This window comes from Sorex araneus, chromosome 2 (assembly GCF_027595985.1).
Source record: "Sorex araneus isolate mSorAra2 chromosome 2, mSorAra2.pri, whole genome shotgun sequence".
NCBI lineage: Eukaryota > Metazoa > Chordata > Mammalia > Eulipotyphla > Soricidae > Sorex > Sorex araneus.
This window is the reverse complement of record NC_073303.1, coordinates 246,059,256-246,078,416: the sequence shown is the minus strand read 5'-3', so window position 1 is coordinate 246,078,416 and position 19,161 is coordinate 246,059,256. Positions and strand designations below refer to the sequence as shown.

The 19,161-nt window shown below is 64.1% G+C and overlaps 3 protein-coding genes across 5 annotated transcripts in view; 2 read left to right on the top strand and 1 right to left on the bottom strand.

Moving 5' to 3' along the window:
- Positions 1–2,107: 2,107 nt before the first annotated feature.
- Positions 2,108–3,383, top strand: SMIM44 (small integral membrane protein 44). The gene is made up of 2 exons (XM_055129198.1): positions 2,108–2,371; positions 3,106–3,383. The coding sequence occupies exons 1-2, from the start codon at positions 2,170–2,172 to the stop codon at positions 3,315–3,317; spliced, it is 414 nt and encodes a 137-aa protein (XP_054985173.1). The 5' UTR covers positions 2,108–2,169; the 3' UTR covers positions 3,318–3,383.
- Positions 3,384–3,439: 56 nt separating this feature from the next.
- Positions 3,440–7,399, top strand: SMIM24 (small integral membrane protein 24). The gene is made up of 4 exons (XM_055127842.1): positions 3,440–4,471; positions 4,557–4,662; positions 5,272–5,349; positions 7,118–7,399. Exons 1-4 carry the CDS (start codon positions 4,405–4,407, stop codon positions 7,227–7,229), a joined length of 363 nt encoding a protein of 120 aa, XP_054983817.1. The 5' UTR covers positions 3,440–4,404; the 3' UTR covers positions 7,230–7,399.
- Positions 7,400–15,668: 8,269 nt separating this feature from the next.
- The window catches only part of NFIC (nuclear factor I C), a 50,350-nt gene continuing 46,857 nt past the window's right edge, over positions 15,669–19,161 (bottom strand). For all 3 annotated transcript variants that reach the window (XM_055129635.1, XM_055129634.1, XM_004614825.2), the window contains exons 9-10: positions 18,376–18,458; positions 15,669–15,879 (exon numbers count right to left, since the gene is read on the bottom strand). In XM_055129635.1, coding sequence (XP_054985610.1) covers positions 18,411–18,458 — 48 coding nt within the window. In that variant the 3' untranslated portion in view covers positions 15,669–15,879; positions 18,376–18,410. The remainder of the gene's footprint in view (positions 15,880–18,375; positions 18,459–19,161) is intronic.

Below are 19,161 nucleotides of genomic sequence, written 5' to 3'. Positions count from 1 at the left end.
GGTGCCGAGAGCTTAAGGATGTCAGTTCGAGAATGTTCTGGAAAAAAACAGGCTGGCTGGGGCTGGAGCGATAGCACAGTGGGGAGGGCTTTTGCCTTGCACGTGGCCGACCGGGGTTTGATTCCCAGCACCCCATATGGTCCCCTGAGCACTGCCAGGTGTAATTCCTGAGTGCATGAGCCAGGAGGAACTCCTGTGCATTGCGGGCTGTGACCCAAAAAAAGGGAAAAAATAACAGGCTGGTTAATTTCCCCCCCCCTCCTCCTGGGGGTTAAGTTTCCGGGCCTCCTGGGGCGCTGACCAGGATTTCTCTGGCAGCATCAGAGCTGCGCCCCCGTCCCCGAGACCTCATAGGGGTGCCGGGCCCCACCTTCTTCCCAGAGGATTCGTGGCGGGTCCTGGGAGGAAGCCCAGGAACCGGCACCCCTCCCGCCCACCCCCTCCCCTGCTTTCTTCCCACCGCCCCACGCATCTGGAAAACAGTTTTACCCACCGTTCCAGCATCCCCTATCGGTTTCCCCTTGCACCCCCCACCTCACCCCTAAATTCCTGCAGACTGTCCTGCAGGCAAGGCTTGGGACCGGTCCTGACGCTCCGTCCGTGCCCTGTTGGGATCGGGGGTCTCTGCGGATGATGGACGCGGAAACACGGCCCCGGACCCCGGGGAGCCCCAGAGCCCAGGGCAGGGGGCTCAGCTGCGCAGCCGAAGGCTCACGCAGAGGCATCTGGGCGGACAGCGCCCCCGTGTGGCGGCTACGGGCATTGGTTTCTTACCCCAACTGTCCTGCCTCCCCCAGGTATCACCTGCTTCTCCGCTGTTTCCCCCTTTTTTTTGGGGGGATGGGGGCTAACCACACAGGGCGGTACTCAGCGGAGCTCTAGGAACTGTCTAGGGTGCAGGAAATTGAACTCTGGTCAACCACAATCAAGGCAGGCACCTGCCCCTCTATTTTCCTTTACCCTTTGGCATAGTGACATCCTACGCATGACACCCCCTTTTGTTTTTGGTTTTGGGGTCACGCTCTGTGAACTTTTTCTCCATCTCCCCACACTCTGCCTAACCCATTTTATCCACCTCCATTTTGCTCTTAACCACAAAGCTCCCAACAGCGCGGTCCGAGACACCCCTACCCTCACCCCCACCCCGGACCCGGAACTGGGCCCGCCTTACTGCCACTCCCGTTCCCACAGCTGGCCTGGTTGGAGTGATGTCTCTGTGCCCACCTTCAAGTTATTCCTGAGTGCAGAACCAGGAGTTAACCCCTGTGCATCGCCGGGTGTGACCCAAAAAGAAAAAAAATCCCCCCCAAAACAGAACCCTGTCTTTGTGGAGGGGCTGGCGGTCTGGAGCTCTTTCTGTACCCTGTCCCCGCGCTCCATGGAACTATCTGTCCACCCTGCCACCTATCAGCATTCTGGTGCCAGAGGGCCCAAGCATCTCAAATAAGCATGTCTAGTAGGGCCACAAGCTCGTGTGAGACCTTTGCTTAGCGCCACATGGGAACATGTGTGTGACGCCTGTCATTGCAACATCAACGGGAGAGGAGAAGGGGATACTAAATCCATCCCGCGTATGCGCACCTGGACCCCTTCCCAAGCTATCTGCTGCCTCCTGGCTCATTCCCAGAGAAGCCACCAGATGGCGCCAGAGAACACCGAGTCAGTCCGCCCTACTTGGCCTGTTCTTCCCACTGTGGCCACCAGAGGGCGGCCGTGCACCCGCAGAGCAGCTCGACTGTCCTTCCTGCAAGTACCCACGAGAGGTCGCTCGTCCTCTCTGGCATTTCCCAGGCTCTCCGTCCCCCTGTCCTCAAATGCCCACCGTCCCGGGATATTTGGATCAGTCCTATTCAGAGCTCGTGTCCCTGCGCCTGAATAAGTATCTGGTGCAGTGACTGCTCCATCAACATTAGTGGATTGAGGCCCGGAGTGACTTGGCTGTGTGAAAATCTGGGTGCCTTACCATGCAGGGCATGGGTGCAGCATATACAAAGGCCCTGTGGCGAGGGGGATTGGGGTGGGGGAGGAACCCTGGGATCGGAGCAGAGGAGGCCATCCGCGGAAGCAATTTGCAACATAATCCATCTCAGCAGATGGGGAAGGCGCTGATCCGCTTACCCACGGTCCCTGGAGGAGCTGGCAGTAGCTGTCCAGCTCTCACTGGCACCCATGCCCGGGCGAGTCCATGGGGAGAGGCCGGAGGGCTGGAGCCCTGGCCCACCACCCTATGAGGAGTACCGCCCGCCGCCGCTGGACTCCATCCCCCTGCCCAGGGACGTGCCCTATCTGCTGCTGGCTGGAGTCCTGGTGCTGTTGGTGGCATATGCCATCGTGGGACACCTCATCAAGGACCTCGCCCATGACCTGGCTGGTGAGCACCCAGAAAGGGCTCCTGCGGGGGTGGGCGCGGGGGGCCTGGGGCTCTTCACTTATGCTGTCAGCCTGGCTTTTTTTGGGGGGGGGTCACACCTGGCGATGCACAGGGGTTACTCCTGGCTCTGCACTCAGAAATTAGTCCTGGCGGTTCTCAGGGGACCATATGGGATTTTGGGATTTGAACCCGGGTCGGCCGCGTGCAAGGCAAACGCCCTACCCGCTGTGCTATCGCTCAAGCCCCTGTCAGCCTGGCTTTTTTGTTTGTTTTCTTTTAGGGTCACACCCGGCGATGCTCAGGGGTTACTCCTGGCTCTGCACTCAGGAATTAGTCCTGGCGAAGCTCAGGGGACCCTATGGGATGCTGGGAATCGAACCCGGGTCAGCTGCATGCAAGGCAAACTCCCTCCCCGCTGTGCTAACACTCCAGCCCAGTCAGCATGGTTCTGTATGTCTTTGTTTGGGGCTGCAGTGAGATGACGTCCTGCCTGCAGCTGACTCGGGTTCAATCCCCAGCCCTCCCCCCACGAGTGATCCCTGAGCACAGAGCTGGGAGGAGGAAGCCCTGAGCATCGCCAGGTGTGGAGCCCCCCAAACTAAAAAATAGATTATTTGTGCGTTTGCTTTGCTTTGGGGCCACACGTGGCAGTGCTGGGATTCGAACCAGGGTCTCCACGTTCCGGCCACAAACAAAGAAGCACTTTAACCTTGGCCCCGTCTCTCTGGCCCCAGATTGGGCGTTTGGCCCCAAGCCGGACCAGGGGGACGCCCCCCGGGAGATGCGCCCGAGTGTGGACGGGGCGGATCTGGAAGAGCTGGACCTGGAGCTGGCCCTGGCGTGGCGTGGCGACGAGGACGTGGGCGGCAAAGCAGAGACCCCCCGTCGCCCCTCCGTCTCCTTCCAGGACCCGTCGGCCCGGGCTGCTTTCTGGAAGCTGGACTGAGAGTCCCCTGCCCCTCTCCAAGGGCCAGCTCAGACCTGGCGGAAAATCTTTCCTGTTAGAGTTGGTCTTTTCTTTATTTTTTAAAAATTTTTGTTTGCTTTTCTGGTCCTACCTGGCGATGCTCAGGGGTCACTCCTGGCTCTGCACTCAGGAATCACTCCTGGCGGTGCTCGGGGGACCCTATGGGAGGGATGCTGGGATTCGAACCCGGCCCGGCTGCGTGCAAGGCAAACACTCTCCCTGCTGCGGGTTTTGTGCGGGTTTGTTTACACACACACACACACACACACACACACACCTCACTGCAGGTAGGTGTGTTTGTGTGTGTGTACGTGTCTAACACCCCACTCAATGTGGACCTGTTGGTCCCGGGTGGCCTCGGCCTGGGCCACATGTCTGGGCACTGCCCTTGGCAGGGCCATCAGCTCGGGGGTGCGCCCCTGCCCCTGGGGGATTTTGACCTCCGAAGCAGCCCCGGGGCTCCCAATCCAGCCCAGGCCCCCAGGGCCGGACGCTCAGTGCCCACTTCACAGGCCCTGAGGCCCTGCCAAACCCACCCCCTGACCTTAAGTGTCCCCTGGGGCACCCCCCCACTGCCACGCGCCCCGGCCGTGGCTGCCCCGAGGCAGTGGGGCGAAGGTGGCCCCTTATCTGATGGCCCTGGGGACCAAGGTTGGTGCGGGGCTGAGTCACGCCTCTCGGGCCGTCTCCCCGCCCGCACCTGAGTCGCTGGTGGCCGGGTCCACCCCGGGGCCCCGCGCTTTGCGGGGTGCAGGGATGAGGAGGCTGCTGCGCCCCGGAGTCGGCCTGAAGGGCGCCAGCCCCGTTTCCGGCCGCGTCCCTGGCCCGCGCCCACCCGGCGGCCCTCGCGGGAGCAGGGTCCGGGGCCTTCCCAGCCGGGGCCCTGGGCCCGGTGGACCCTGCGGCGGGCGGGCCCGGGCGGGGCGCCTCAAGGTTCAGGTTAGTTAATTGTTACCCCGGGTCCAGAGTCTGCGGGTGCCAGCTGGGGGCCCCGCCCCGCGCCCCTTATCTGCCGCCCCCGCGCCTCCCTGCCCACTCGGCCGTCCTACCCCGCGGACTCGCGACCATGCAGGGCCTGAAGCCACTGCTCCTGCTCGTCGTCCTGCTCCTGACCCCTGCCGAGGCCTCTCAGGGTAGGCGCGAGGGGTCGGGGCGGGCGAGGGAGGTGCTGGGCCCCCCTTCCTGCCCGTGCTAACCCCGCCCCCCGCCTCTCCCCAGTCGTGCGGATGAAGCCGTGGCTGGTGGGCCTGACCGCCGTGGTGGGCTTCCTCTTCATCGTCTTCATCCTCATGCTCATCAACCGTCTGTGGTGCTCCAAAGAGAGGTGCGAGGGGCGGGAGCGATAGCACAGCGGGGAGGGCGTTGGCCTTGCGTGCGGCCTACCCGGGTTCGATTCCCAGCCTCCCATAGCGTCCCCTGAGCACCGCCCAGGAGTAATTCCTGAGTGCAGAGCCAGGAGTAACCCCTGAGCATCGCTGGGTGTGACCCAAAAAGCAAAAACAAAGAGAGGTGTGGACCGTGGGCCCCGGGAACCCCCTCTCGGACCCTCCTGGGTCCCGGGAACCCCCTCTCAGATCCCCCCTGGGCCCCTGGAACCCTGTCTCGGACCCCCATGGGTCCTGGGAACCCCCTCTCAGACCCCTGCTTGGCCCCGGGGAACCCCCCACTTCAGACCCTCCAGCTGGACCCTTGGACAGGCCCCCCTGAGACCCCTCTGCTGGGCCCTGGGCACTCCCATCTCAGACCCCCAGGTGGCCCTGATCTCAGACCCCTGCAGCCAGCCCCTCCCCTCAGATCCCACACCTGCCCCCCAGGCCCCCTGGCCTCTCCCTGCTGGACGCAGGGCAGCAGCCACTGGATCCTTCTCGCCCTGATGCTGGGAGCTCCCCCTAGGCCCGCCCCCGCCCCCCGCCTCACCCCTGCCCCATCGCAGGCCCGAGGCCGAGGAGGAGTCCATGTTTGAGGAGTCCGTGATGGGGATGCGGAGCGTGGCGCAGGAGCAGAGATCCAGGTACCGGCCTGAGCGTGAGCGCGGGGTCCTGGGTGGGTGAGGCTGCGAGTGCCCGAGGGACACCCTCCCTTCCCCTCCCTCCTCCTCTGGTTTTCATGAGTGACAGCGGGATGTGTCTGAGTGTGTGGGGGTTGCGGGGGAGCTGGAGGGCTCTGGGGCGGGCCGGGGGTCTTTCCCTGACCTGCAGCCCCTTCCGTGTGTGCTCCCTGCTGGGCTCCTCCGGCCCCGCGACCCTCCAGAGGACGTGGAAGCCCCAGACTCTGCCTGGCCCGCGCGGCTGAGGGGGCAGGAGTGGGACCAGCCCCCTGCTCCCCCCGCTTTGTCTCAGACCAAGTGCTCCTGTAGGAAGTGCCCAGGGCCTAGGGCTCCCCCGGCGCATTGTCCTCTCTGTGCTTTGGGGGCGCACCTGGCCCTGCTCAGTGCTCGGGAACGAGACGGGGCCGGGGCCAAACCCAGGACTCCGCCCGCTGTGCTCAGCCAGGCCCTGCTGTTCCGCCCCTGCCCGCCCACACGCCCGCTGACCCTTCCAAGATGCTCATCCAACTGTCCACCTGTCCGTCTGTCCATCTGTGTGTCTGTCTACCCATGCATTCATCCATCCATCCATCCATCCATCTGTCCACCACTTATCCGTCCTTCCATCCATCCATCTGTCCATCCATCCGTTCATCCACCAGTCTCTCCATCCATTTGCCCATCTGTCCATCCATCCACCCACCCATTTGTCCACCATCCATTCATCTCTTCATCCATCCATCTGTCCATCTGTCTGTCTATTTGTCCACCATCTGTCCATCCGTCTCTCCATCTATCTGTCCATCCATCCATCTATCCGTCTCTCTATCCGTCTGTCCATCTGTCCATCCATCCATCTGTCCGTCCATCTGTCCATGTGCCCCCCCTTCTCTGCTCCCTGCACTTCCTGTCCATGTCTGCCGGTGCCTCCGCGAAGCCTTCCATTTTCACCTGTCCCTGCCCCCAGCCCCGGAACCTGGCTGCAATGTCGGAGCAGGAGGTGAGGTTGACGAGACTCCACTCTGTCGAAGACTCACACACATGTGCACACACATGCATGTGCACACGCACACAAACATGCATGCACACACATGCAACCCACTCCACACCGTGCACACACACACTTGCACTCACAGTTACACAAACGCACACCCCCCCACACATGTACACACCACGCGCATGTACACACACAGGTGCACACATACACAGGTGCATGCACGCACACATACCAGGTACTCACACATATGCACACACATGTGCACACACCTGGTACCCACACACTTGCACACATATGCACACATGCGTATCCACACACACACATGCAGGCACGCACACACATACACGTCAGTGGCTGTTGAATGAGTGCGAGCACTTCTTGCTTCTCACACCGGCCGTGCTCAGGGCTTACTCCAGCCGGGCCCTGCACTCAGGCATCATTCCTGGCGGTGCTCGGGGGGGACCATGGGGGGTCCTGGAGATCGAACCCAGGTCGGCCACATGCAAAGCAGGCGCCCTCCCCCTGGGCCGTCGCTCTGACCCCTCAGCTCTTTCATTATTTGTTTGGCTTCGGTTTGGGGTCACACCCAACTGTGCTCAGGGGTCATTCCTGGCTGGGCTCAAGGGCCCCCGAGCGGGGCTGGCAGTCGAGCCCAGATGAGCCATGGGCCAAGCAAGCACCTTCCTGGCAGTACTGTCTGCCTGCGGGTGGGGGAAACGGGTTCTGACTGTGACCCAGGCCTCTGTGTCCCTACAGGGAAGAGACAGAACAGAAGGAGGAGGAAGAGAAGAAAGAGAAGGCAAAGAAGGAAGGATACACCAACCAGGCGATGGAGGAGATCGAGGAGTCCAAAACAGCAGAGTTCTGAGCTTAGCCTGACACCATCTCCAGGGAGCCCTCCCAGACTACTCTTCCTCTTCGGAGCAAGTTCCTGCCTCTACCGCCATGTCAACGGTTCCGCAGGGGTTGCAGAGTTGAGCGAGCCCCAAAGGAGAGGCTTGGGGACTGCCCTGTCTGTGTCCCTGAAGACAGGGAGGACTCACCCCCACCCTCCACCCACCCCCAGCCTCCTCCTGGCTCCTCTGCTTCTTTCTCTGAGCCGCCTCTCTGCCACGAAACCTCTGGAAGAGTCGGGATGTGCATTAAAAAAAAATAATAATAACCCACACGCACTCTGCGCAGTCTCCCCGCCGGGGGTCCCAGCCTGGGGGGGTCTGGGCGTGGGGAACCAGGGCAGCAGAGAGTGGGGGGGGGGAGGACCCACACTCAGAGGTGCTCTCGATCACGCCCGTGGCTCTGAGCGCGCCCTGCAGTGCCTCCTGGACGCCCCGCCAGCTCCCGGCCGGCCCTCCCCTGGCACCCCGCTCTTTGACCCCCACCCGGTGCCGCCCTGCAGGGCAGCCTTGCCAGCCCACCCGGAGCCCTGCCTCGGGCACGGACGGACAGACTGACCGACCGACCGTTCTCCTCTCGCCCTCTGCTGGCGCTGAACCTTGCCCTCTCCGTGAGGACCGTGATAAAGGCCGGCGCTGGGAGCTTCCCTGCCCCATCTCCCCCACGCCCTCGCCCTCGGGGTCCGAGGAGGGGGTGCTGGAGCCTGGGAGCTCGGACACTTCCACGGCCGCCCAGCAGGGGGCGCAGGGACATACATCAACACTGGCGGCGTCTGGGCCCTTGCCCCTCTCTCTTCCAGCTGCTCGTGGACCGTGGGGGCAGGAGGGCTGAGGTCCAGGGCCCTGGGAGGAGGGTGGGGTGGGGGGGTCATGTCCTGGTAAGTGGGAAGAACTTTCTTCCTGGCGTGGATTCGTTTGTGCTGTGCTGGGTGGCCCTGGGAAAGCGGCTGGACCTCTCTGTGCGGGCAAAAAGATCAGGACCCAAGGATGGGGGCCCGGGTTGCATAAGTCCCCCTCGGGGCCACGAGCGGCGTGCCTGCTCCTTTGGGACACACCGGGGAGGACAAAGTATCGCCCCCAACCGTCCCCGCGCCCCCGCCCAGTGGGAAAAGCACCGGGAGGTGTCAGAGGTTCTGGGAGCAGGGGACACACAGGGACAGGTCAAGGGTGTTGATTCCCCCCGAGGGTTGTCTGGGTCCCTTTCTCACGTTGGAGAGCAAGAGGAGAAGTGAAAGTATGTGGGGCGCGAAGCTCGAGGCAGAAGTGGGACATTTCTCCAAATATAAAAATGTCCTGCCGCCTCCTGCAGGCAGCCCTCCAGGGATCCCTCCAGACCCCAATATAAACAAAGCTTGGAGGTCTGGACAAAGAGCTCTCAAGTCTCTGACCACCCCCCTACACACACACACACACACACACACACACACACACACACACACACACACACACAACCTCCCCTGTCCTGCTTCCAGCTGATTTTCAGGCACTGCATTTTGTTTTTTGTTTTCCTGACTCACCGCCTTATTTGTTTGGGCACAGCTGGTTCCTACCACCCTTTTGGTTTCCCCAGTGGGCCCAGAGATTCCTGGTGCCTTCGGGATCTTTCCAGGCCCTGACTCAGTGGTGCTCCTGGGAGCACCGACTCCCACCTCTCTCCTTGGGCTTCCATGAAAGGGGGTCCCCATGAGTTGTCCAGGGCCCTTAGGTATATTTTAAAAAGTCCATTAAAAAATACTTTTGGGGGGCTGGAGAGATAGCACAGCGGGTAGGGCGTTTGCCTTGCACGCAGCCGACCCGGGTTCAAATCCCAGCATCCCATATGGTCCCCTGAGCACCGCCAGGGGTAATTCCTGAGTGCAGAGACAGGAGTAACCCCTGTGCCTCGCCAGGTGTGACCCAAAAAGCAAAAAAAAAAAAAAAACTTTTGGGCCACATCCGGCGGTGCTCAGGGCTGACTCCTGGCTCTGTGCTCAGTAATTACACCTGGGGAGGCCCGGGGGGACACTAAGGGATGCCCGAGAATGAACCCGGGTTGGTCACATGCCAGGCGAGCACCCTCACTGCGTCCCATGGCTCAGGCTCCTCGACTGGGGTGTTTTGGCTGGTGGCTCCAAGCTTGTCAGTTTCCTGCCCTCAGCCTCTGGGTGGGGTTCCCAGACGGGTGCGAGGTGGTGAAGGGCAGTGAAGGGCGCTTGCCACTAGGGGGCGCCTGGAGAGTTTGGCGGACGTCAGTAGCCGGTCACAAAACCTGCCTCCTCCGAGGGACGGAGCCTGGGACTCATGAGCTCTGCGCTCGAAGCACCTTCTGAACCCAGCCTGCCCCCCAAGGAGCCACACGCGGTGGTGCTCAGGGCTGGCTCCTGGCTCTGTGCTCAGGGCTGGCTCTGGGCTCAGGGTGGTTCCTGGCTCTGTGTTCAGGCTGACTCCTGGCTCTGTGCCCAGGGCTGGCTCCTGGCTCTGTGCTCAGGGCTGACTCCTGGCTCTGTGCTCCTGGCTGGCTTTTGGCTCTGTGTTCAGGGTTGGTTCCTGGCTCTGTGCTCCTGGCTCTGTGCCCAGGGCTGACTCCTGGCTCTGTGCTCCTGGCTGGCTCTTGGCTTTGTGCTCAGGGTTGGTTCCTGGCTCTGTGCTCCTGGCTCTGTGCCCAGGGCTGACTCCTGGCTCTGTGCTCCTGGATGGCTCCTGGCTCTGTGCTCAGGGCTAACTCCTGGCTCTGTGCTCAGCGCTGGCTTCGGGGCTCGAGCCTTGCGCGGGAGACCCGTGCCAGGCCAGCGCCCTCCCCCATCTGTTCCGTCACTATGCCTGTCCCTCAGTTGTCACAGATTTCCTGCCTCTGCAACAGTTAAGCTCCACGAAGTTGCCTCACTTGGGGCCTCTTGTCTCCGGGGGACCCGGAACTCGGCTCCCAGCAGCCTTTTCCTTCCGGAGTACAAACACCCGAGATCTCTGCCCAGGTGGGGGGCGCGTGCTCTGTGCTGGGGCTGGTAGACTCTGTGCACGGCCCGCCGGGGTGAGCTGGGGGGGTGGCTGAGCTGCTGGCAGACGCGGGGCGCTCGCGGGGGGGGCTGCAGTGAATGGGGTGCAGCCCCCAGACTCCCCTGGAAAGCGGGGCGCTACCCTCCCGGGCCCCTCCCCCACTGGCGTTTGGGACTGGCTTATCCCCTGGGACGGAGCTCGTGCCGGGTACCAAGAGGCGCGAGTCAGGAGCCCCCCGTCACCCAGAGACAAGGGGGTGGGGGCAGAGGAGCGACAGGTCTTGGCACACAAGTGCAGGCCCTGGGGTTGAGGGGCTCATTTCCGCGGCCCGGCAGCTTCTTTGTGGAAAGTGAAGCCGTGGGGACCCCCATTCACACACACACACACACACACACACAGGGTACAGAAAGGAAGGGACACCAGGACAAGCGGGGCTGAAGCAGAGCTTGTTTAATTTTTATACAGTTTTTCTTTTTTTTTTCCTTTTATTGACTCTTTTATGGAACCCCCCCTTTTTTCCTTTTTTTATTCCTTTTTTTTAATTTTTGCATAGGGAAACAAAGAAAATGATAACAGGCAGGATCATGTCTGTAAATGGTACGTAGGCGCGTCGGCGGAAACCGAAATGACTGCGGATATACACGGTTATGATCTCAGCATGGGGTGGGGGCGCAGGCCTGCGGGGGGGCTGCCCACACAGCGGGGGTCCCTCCTCCCGCTCAAGCCGGGGTGGAAGGACGGGAGGCAGACCCAGCCCAAACTTTCGGGCCTGGGTTCATGAACTTGGGGTGTGTGTGTGTGTGTGTGTGTGTGTGTGTGTGTGTGTGTGGTTGTGCGTGCATCTCTATGTGTCTGTGTGTGCCTGTGTCTGTGGTTGTGTGCATGTCTTTATGTGTCGTGGGTGTGTATGTGTGTTTATGTGCATGTCTATATGCGTCTGTGATTGTGTGTGTGGTTCTGTGTATGTGTGTGTGTGTGTGTGTGTGTGTGTGTGTGTGTGTGAGATCCGGTGTGTGGCAAGCAGGGAGCAAAGAAACGGTATGCTATCTTGGTATATCAGTAAAATACAAAATGGAAAAAAAAACTCAAAAAATATCTCGGAGGGGGGAAAGTGAACAGCAACACCACCAAAAATTCGAAGAAGAAATGAAATGACAGCGAGAGAAGGAAGGAGAGGGTGGGTCCTCCTGCCACCCCGCCCACACCACAGCCCTTGGCCAATCACGCCCTGCCCCCTGGGGGCGGGGTCTTCCCTGGGCGGGGCCGAGAGTCCCGGATCTGCATCACCAGGCCTGGACCCCCAGGCTTGCCGGGCTTTGGTTTTGGGTGGGCCTGGCTGGGACCCGGGACGGGGGTGGGGGTGGGGGTGTGATGCACCTGGGAGTGGGCGGGCACGGCTGCTGCATCCGCTCCAGGGGGCACCCCATTCTCTCTCTCCCGGGAGCCCCGAGTCTCCACCTCCCTGGGGCCTGCAGGGGGGTCCCGGGGTGCGGGCCGGGAGCCCCAAAGCCACGCAGCAGACGAGGCACTGCTTCAGAAATGGGTTTTGGTATCGCGGACGAGCACTGCTGGTGGCCTCGGCTGCTCCCCTGCCCGCCAGTGGGGGGTCTCGGGGCCAGCTCAGACCCCCCCCACTCCTTCATGCTCCGAAAAGGCCGTGGGGGTGAGGGGCTCTCCGGGGGGAGGGTCACAGACACTCTGAGCTAGGGGCCAAAGCCGGGGAGAAGGTGGGCACGATGGAGGAGGCACAGGCCCCCCTCCCGAGGACAGACACGGGGTCTCTGCAAGTGGGGACCCTCGGCTCCCTAAGAGCTGCCCAGGAGACGCTGGGGCTGATGGAGGTCTGAGCCCCCAGAGTCAGGGACCGGAGAACAAGAGTGGGGGGTGTCTGGGTCAGGTCCTGGCACTCCCCCTGTCCCACACGGCCGGCCTGGGGAACCCCCAGGGCGCCTCGCTGCTCCTTCACAGTCTGATTGTCTGAAACTAGGGGCCGGGGGCCTCTGGACTCCCAGCCCGGCCAGAACCCGGGGTCCCAGACCTGGAGGGGACCCCGGGCACCCCGTCTCCCCATACCTCCTTCTCCCGGCTGCTGGGGACCCTTGGATCAGTCTGGGCCACGCTGCGGGTGGGAGGGACCCGCGCTGGGGGCGGGGGCAGCAGAGGGGCGCCTGGGAGGAGTCACTCTCACGCCACACCTTCTCTCTACCCACCCGGGGTCCTGCTCTGGGGGTCGTGAAGGCCTCCTTGGCCTCACCGCGCCTGCAGCGGCTCCTTCCCACGGCACCGGTCCCCCCACTCCGAGACCACCCTGACCCGGGGGCGGACGCAGGAGTCCTCAGGCCCTGGGAGGGAAGCATGTGCCGGGGTCTCTGTCCCCAGGGCCCGTCTATTTTGAGGTTCCCCCACCCCCACAGAGGCTGAGAGTGGAGACCCCAGCCACCGCCCTCACCTCCCAGGCCCCACCCGTGCTACTGTCTCAGCTTTGGTTGAAGGCAAAGGGATATAGAAGAGACAGAGACAGAGAGACAGAGACAGAGACAGAGAACAGGAGGGACAGAGCGTAACCGTGGCCGGGGCCGCGGGGCCCCCCCCCCGCAGGCCGCCAATGGCTGAGTCGGACGGACAGGGAGGGACAGGGACGGACAGACAGACAATTGCATATATCTAGAGGGCGGGGGTCCGCGTCACACCAGCGCCCCTCCAGAGTACCAGCTGGAAGACAGGGGACTGGGTGCGGGGCGGGCGGGGCGGGGCGGGCAGGGGGTCCTTTGGCAAGAAGGGGGGGTATGGAGGAGGAGAAAGACAGGGACGGTTGGAGGGAGGGGACAGCAAATTGACCCTGAGCCGGGGTGCCAGCCTGCTTGAGTGGGACGTGGAGGGGGTAGGGGTGTCCGGCCTGGGGGCGCGGCGTGGGGGGGGGACGGGGCTGGCGAAACGCGGACCCGGGAAAGCCCTTGCCCCGGGCTGGGGAGGGGGCCAGGGCACACCCCTGAGATCTGGATTCAGAAATGAGTCCTCTGGACCCCCGTGGCGGGGGGCGGGGCTGGGGGTAGAGCACCAGGGCGCACCCCAAATGCAGCGGACATGGCCAGGGTGTGTCTGCGTCTGTGTGTGTGCGCACGCGCGCGCGCGCGGAAGGGGGGGGTGCCAAACCGTGGGGGTCTGTTTGGTGAATTGCTTGTCTCTGTTTTGTGAGTGGATGATTTTGCATCTTTCTTTCTTTTTTAAAAATTTTTTTTTTTTTTACAAATAGAAATACATCCCTTTTCCGTTTTTACTTTTTTTTATTTCATGTCATGATTTTGTTTTGTTTGTTTTCTGTTTAACTACACGAGCAATGCATGCGGCTGTGTGAGCTGATATTGTTTCAAGGTAATACTTATTCTTGGAAGGCAAGGCACATCATGTGAGAAGTTCCGTGCAAATTAGGAAACATGGAATTTTCTTAAGGTTTTTTTCGTTGTTGTTGTCTTTTGGGGGGCGGGGGCGGGGCAGGGGGCCAAAGCCGGACGGTTTGCCATGCAGTCAGCCGCAGCGGCCGGGTCTGGGAACCCTCGGAAGCACCATGCAAAGTTAGGTAGCTGGGGACGCCGGGTGGGCGCCCCGCCCCGCGAGGCTGCGGGCTGAGAAGGTTCTGGAACCCGCCTGCTCCTGCCCTTGGGGAGAGCAGCTCATGCTGGGGTCCGTCGGAGGGCAGACGGGGGCTCGGTGTGGGGGAGGGTCCCCCCTGCTTCAGACAAGGGGAGCGGGAGTGGGGCTGGGTCTCGAGTCTTTCTCTTTCTGGGGATTGCCAAGACCCCCCTGGGGGGGGGCTGGTATGGGAGGAGACAGGTTTTTTGGGGGGCTGGCCAGGCCAAGGGGCTGGGGGACCCAGGGACAGGTGGGGCCAGGCTGGGAGCAGACGATGGGCGCAGGAGGCCCGGCCAGGGCCCTGGGGTTGGCTGGAGGGTCATGGGGGGGGGGCGATCCCCTTTTGCGCCAGGGAGGAAAGAGGCTGGCGGGGATGGTGGGGGGCGGGGCTGGGGGTCTCCGAGTTTCGGACTGTGACCCGGAACAGTGACCCCTCCCAGGCCGCCCTCACCCTCATGACCAAATCCAGGGTGGGGTCGCAGACGGCGCTGGGGATGGGGGCTATGGGGGGGCACCTGGTGTCCCCAGATTTAGTGTTTTTAGACGAAGAACGGAAAAACGCTTAGCAGACCCCCCCCCCATGTGCGGGCGCTGACCTCCCTCCCCTCGAGCCCCCCTCCTGTCCAGAGTCCTGTGTGGACAGTGGCCCCCACACCCAGCGGCGTCGCTCCCCCTGCGAGGCCCTCTCCCTGGTTGCACCCCATTCTGGGGAAGATGAAAGTGCAAACCGCGGCCCCCTCTGCGTTGGGGCCCACCGGAGGGAGGAGCTGCAGCTCCAGGATGTAAGGCACTAGCAGAGGGGGCAAAAGGGGTGCCCGGCTCCCCCAGACCCCACCTCCCTGGCGCCCCATCGCGGCGCCGCTCCTTGGACCCCCGCGGGAGCCCCATCTCTCTAGTTCTGGGAGTGCGGGGGGGGGGACACACAACAGCAGATGAGGGGCTGGGGGCGCGGGGAGAGAAGGGGGGCACTCCGGCTCCCAGTTGGACAAAGGGGGGCGCGGGCGATGGGAATCAGGCACTTAGACCACTCGCTCTCACCTCCCACCTCCGCGAGCTCCGTCGCAGGGGACCCTTGAAGCGGGCGGGTGCCCCCCACACGCAGCCCCCGCCCCACCCGTCCCGTCTCGGAAAGTGCATTTCTTAAAGAGTCTGTGCAAGTGGCCCCTCCCCAGGGGCGGAGCCGGCGGTGGGTCAGGGCGTGGCCTCAGCACGGGGGCGTGGCCTCCACAGTCAGGGCGTGGCCCCCACGGACGGGGCGTGGCCTCCGCGGGCTGGAGGCGGGGTCAATTGCATAGAGGTGGCTGGGGGCCCGTGCCGTGTCCAGTCCCGTCCAGTCCCGTCCCATCCCGAGGGGCAGCAGCAGAGCCCCGCGCGTCCGATGGACGGAAGCTCCTGAGAAAGTCTCCGCCCAGCGTCCTCGGCACCGCCCTCCCAGGGTCTCCACGTCCCTGCCCTCCAGGGTGGCCGTGTGGCCCGCCCAGGGTCCGCAACAACAGCCACCACGGGGGTGGGGCGGGGGTCCAGGCCGATGTCCCAGCAGCGATGGCAGCAGGGTGGAGAGGGGGCAGCTGTCATGCTCACCTGGTCCTGGACGCCGTCGGGGGTGCGGGCGGGCGGGCGCGCAGCCGAGAGATGAATTAACTTGGGCAAAGCCAAGGCCCCCCAGCTCCACGCGCGGCTGCGGAGGGTGGGCTTCTCCTTCCTTCTTCTTCCTCTTTCCCCAGTTCGTCTTTCTCTGTCTCTTTTTCTCTTTGCCTTTCCCCGTTTTCTTTTCTTTTTTTTTCTTCTGTGTGTGTATGTATGTGTGTGTGTGTGTGTGTGTGTGTGTGTGTGTGTGTGTGTGTGTGTGTGTGTTTCCTCCTGTGTCTGTGTTTTGTCTTTGAAGATGACCACGCTGGGAGTTCTCGCTCACTCTCACTTTCCACCGAAAAATGTGGGTGGCGGAGCTGCAGGACGCCCGAGGTTCCCAGGGCGATGATGGAGAGGGCGTGGACAAGGCCGTGCTCAGCCCAGATACCAGGACTGGGAGGGAGAGAGGGAGAGAGGGAGAAGGGGGGTCAGGCTCCGTCACTGCCTGGATTAGCCCGGCCACCCTCAGCGGACCCCCCCGCCCCAGCCCTGCCTGCTCGGTGGCCTGGGACGGTGGCTCTGGGTGCGAGCAGGTTCTGAGCCAGCCTGTGCCCTTCCTGAAGGGGGCGCAGGATAGAAGGTGCCCCCCTCCACCTGTGCCCCCAGCGCCCGGGAAGGCCCCCCAGGCTGCCCTTCTGAACCCCCTTCCCTGCCCCCTGGCTGCCAGCAGAGCCGTCCTCGCACCTGCTGTAAATCAATCCCCCCACGGGCCATCCCGGGAGCTGGAGGCACCCCAGAGCCGGCCCCACAGCCCAGTCCATTGGCCATTACCTCATGTCTGGTTTCCCTGGCAACCAGACAGGCTCTGGGCGTGACCCTCGCCTGTGGCCTGGGTGACCGCCCTCCCCGCCTCCTGCAGACCCCGAGGTGCTAGGCAGTGCAGCCCTGGGGCTGGGCGGGCGAGCTCTGGGGGTGGGTGAGGGTGCCCCGCACGGCCCCCCGTCCTGCACCCCCCCTACCTCCCCAGGCCTGGCCAGAACTCCTGTGTGTCTCAGTGTCCGAGGGTCAGTCCCCGACTCACTTCTCCGCTAAAGGGCCATCAGCCCACGGGGTGGGGTGGGGTGGGGGTGACAGGGAGCTTGGCCTGGAGGGCTGCGCGGGGTCACTCAGGGGTCTCAGATGTGGTACAGAATGGGAAGGGGAGGATAGGGAGGAGCTGCTGTGACCCCAAACCAGGCTGAGCTGGGGTCTGGGGGGGTGGGGAGGGGGGATTCAGGAGAGAGGCCCCCCCGGGGCCAGCGAACAACTGACTTCAGGGGACAGGACGGGGAGGAGGCCATGGGGGAGGGGACAGTGCTCAGGGGGTGACAACCGGGGGAAGGGGATGCTGACCGCAGGGGGCGGTATTGATTAGGGGACACTGGCCAGAGGGGAGACTGACCCTGGGAGGGGACACTACTCAGCGGGCACACTGGCCTGGAGAGGGACACTGACTGGGGCAGAGGAGCTAGATCCTGGGAAGGGGTCTTTTTCAGGGCAGGGGACAGTGAGTCAGCAGAGGAGAGTGAGGCGGGCCCGGGGCAGCGCTGGGTGGAGGGTACTGGGGGCCGAGGGCGGGGGGTCCGCTGCTCACTGGGGAGAGAGCACCGGCCGTGCTCCCTCCGCCCTGCAAGTCCTCCCCGGGACCTCAGTCCGGAGACCTGGCTGGGGTGGGGGTTCCCCACCGACCACCCTCCCTGCTCGGGCTCCCGGGCTGCCCCTCACCCCCAGAGGGTCTCCAGCCCGCCCCTCAACCACCCTCCAGGCCTGTGGCCGACACTCAGAGCCCACCTCCACGCGAGGCTCTCGACAGCCCCCACCCAGCTTGTGCCCCTCCCCTCCGGGGCCCCGTGAGGCGCTGGCTGGGGCTGGAGGGAGGGGGTGCTGAGCACCCCAGGCTGAGCAGCTGCCTGTGTGGAGACGCAGCCGGGCCACCCAAAGCTGCTGGTGGGGCGCCCGCCCCGCCCGGCTGCAACTCTGCTTCAATTATTTATTTATTTATTTGCTTTTGGGGTCACACCCAGTGATGCTCAGGGCTGTCTCCTGGTTTTCTGTGCTCAGGGGTCACTCCTGGCAGGCTTAGGGGACCCTCTAGGGTCTATCGCGTGCAAGGCCAGCCCCTTCCCTGCTGGGCCATCGCTCTAGACCCCCATGGGCCAGCCGAGGAAAGAGGCGGGGGTGTGCGTGCACGGCTCGGGGCGTCCGTGTGGAGGTGGGGGGGCCATGGGAGCCCAAACCCCAATGGCGGGGGAGCCGGGCCTGGGAGCTGCTGGCAGGGCGTGTCGGGGCGGGGGCAGCGGGACAGAGCTCTGTGGCGACGATGCCCCCCACCCCGGGGAGAGGTCCGAGGCCAGAGCGGAGAGCAGGGCTCCCGGGGGTGCCCCTCTCGGAGGCCTGCACCCGCTGGCCCTGTGCCCTGGGGACCCCACGGTGTCTGAGCTGGTGCCCTGCCTGGCTGGAGCCGAGCTGGGGGGCCGCCCACCCCCCGGCACACCTGCCACACTCCCTGCATCCATGCACCCCGTGGCCACGGGCCAGGGACTCTCCAGGGCTGCCTCAGGGACCCCCCATAAGCCCCGCCAGGGCTGCCTCAGTGTCCCCTCCCGGGCTCTTGGGCTGGAAACAGGGGTGAGGGGCAGAGGGAAGGGGGCCAAGGCGGGGGCGGGGGACACTGTGTGATCCTGGGCAAAGCCCCTGGCCTCACTGGGCCTCAGTTTCCCCACCTGTATACAGGGGAGGTGGGGGGGGTGTCCCATAGCGGCTCTGGGCAGAGAGTGGAGGACGGACGGTCACCCTGGGGGTAGGGGTGATCCGCAAACCCCAGCTCGGGGGCGGGGGCTCGAGGCCCTGGCAGGGAGTGGGCCCTCCCCGGGCGCCCTGCCCGACCCGCCCGCCGGCCCGTTGCCCTACCTGCGCCTGATAACTGCCCGCCGGATCCCTTGGCGCTAATCCCACAAAGGGACGGTTTGCAGGGGCCGCGCCGGGCGGAGAGGCTGCGGGAGAGAGACAGGAGCCCGTTAGCCGAGGGAGCACCGTGCGGGAGCACGGACAGGGTGACCGCCGTCTGGGGCACTGACGCCCAGGGCCCCCCTCCCCCTGGCCGAGGAGGCGCCCAGCAGCTGCTGGGAGGGGCGGCTGTGACTTAGTCGGGGTGGGCGCCCCTGGGCCCGGCCCCCCTCCCGCGGGCACCAGGAATCACACAGACAGGGTGGGGGCGCGTGGCTCTGCCCCAGTGGAAGGGACCTGGAGAGTCCCAGAGGGCCCTGGGGGCGGGGCCTGGGCCGTGCGAAGGGCCCCCCAGTGGCCACGGCTGGCGGGGTGCAGGGAGCTGGCTGACGCTGCGGGGAGAACCGGGACCCCCATCCTGGGGGCTCCTGAGCCCCTGGTTCCCCTTCACTGACCCTTCGGGGCAGTCCCGCTACTCTGGAAAGGTGGGTGGGAGGAGCTGACGGGGAAGGGGGCGGGGTCTCGTTTCCTAGGGAAAGGTGCCCTCAGACCACACAGCAAGTAACTCGGGGTGCCAGAGGGTGTCCAGGATGGGGCGGGGGGGGGGGGAAGCCCTGAGTGTAGAGAGGAAGGGGGGGTGCTGGGAGGTGGCCCTGGCCTGAGCGGGAGAGGGAGGGAGGTGGCGGGGGTGGCCCGGGGTGGGGGCAGTGGGGGGCTGCCCCTCCTCCTCAGGGGTCTGCAGAGCCCGCC

Bases quoted from the DNA above. Each gene is read 5' to 3' on its own strand.
- SMIM44 (XM_055129198.1), top strand. From the start codon at position 2,170: ATGCCCGGGCGAGTCCATGGGGAGAGGCCGGAGGGCTGGAGCCCTGGC. The intron at 2,372-3,105 runs GTGAGCACCCAG...CTCTGGCCCCAG, and splicing joins CCTCGCCCATGACCTGGCTG to ATTGGGCGTTTGGCCCCAAG.
- SMIM24 (XM_055127842.1), top strand. From the start codon at position 4,405: ATGCAGGGCCTGAAGCCACTGCTCCTGCTCGTCGTCCTGCTCCTGACC. The intron at 4,472-4,556 runs GTAGGCGCGAGG...GCCTCTCCCCAG, and splicing joins CCCTGCCGAGGCCTCTCAGG to TCGTGCGGATGAAGCCGTGG. The intron at 4,663-5,271 runs GTGCGAGGGGCG...GCCCCATCGCAG, and splicing joins CTGTGGTGCTCCAAAGAGAG to GCCCGAGGCCGAGGAGGAGT.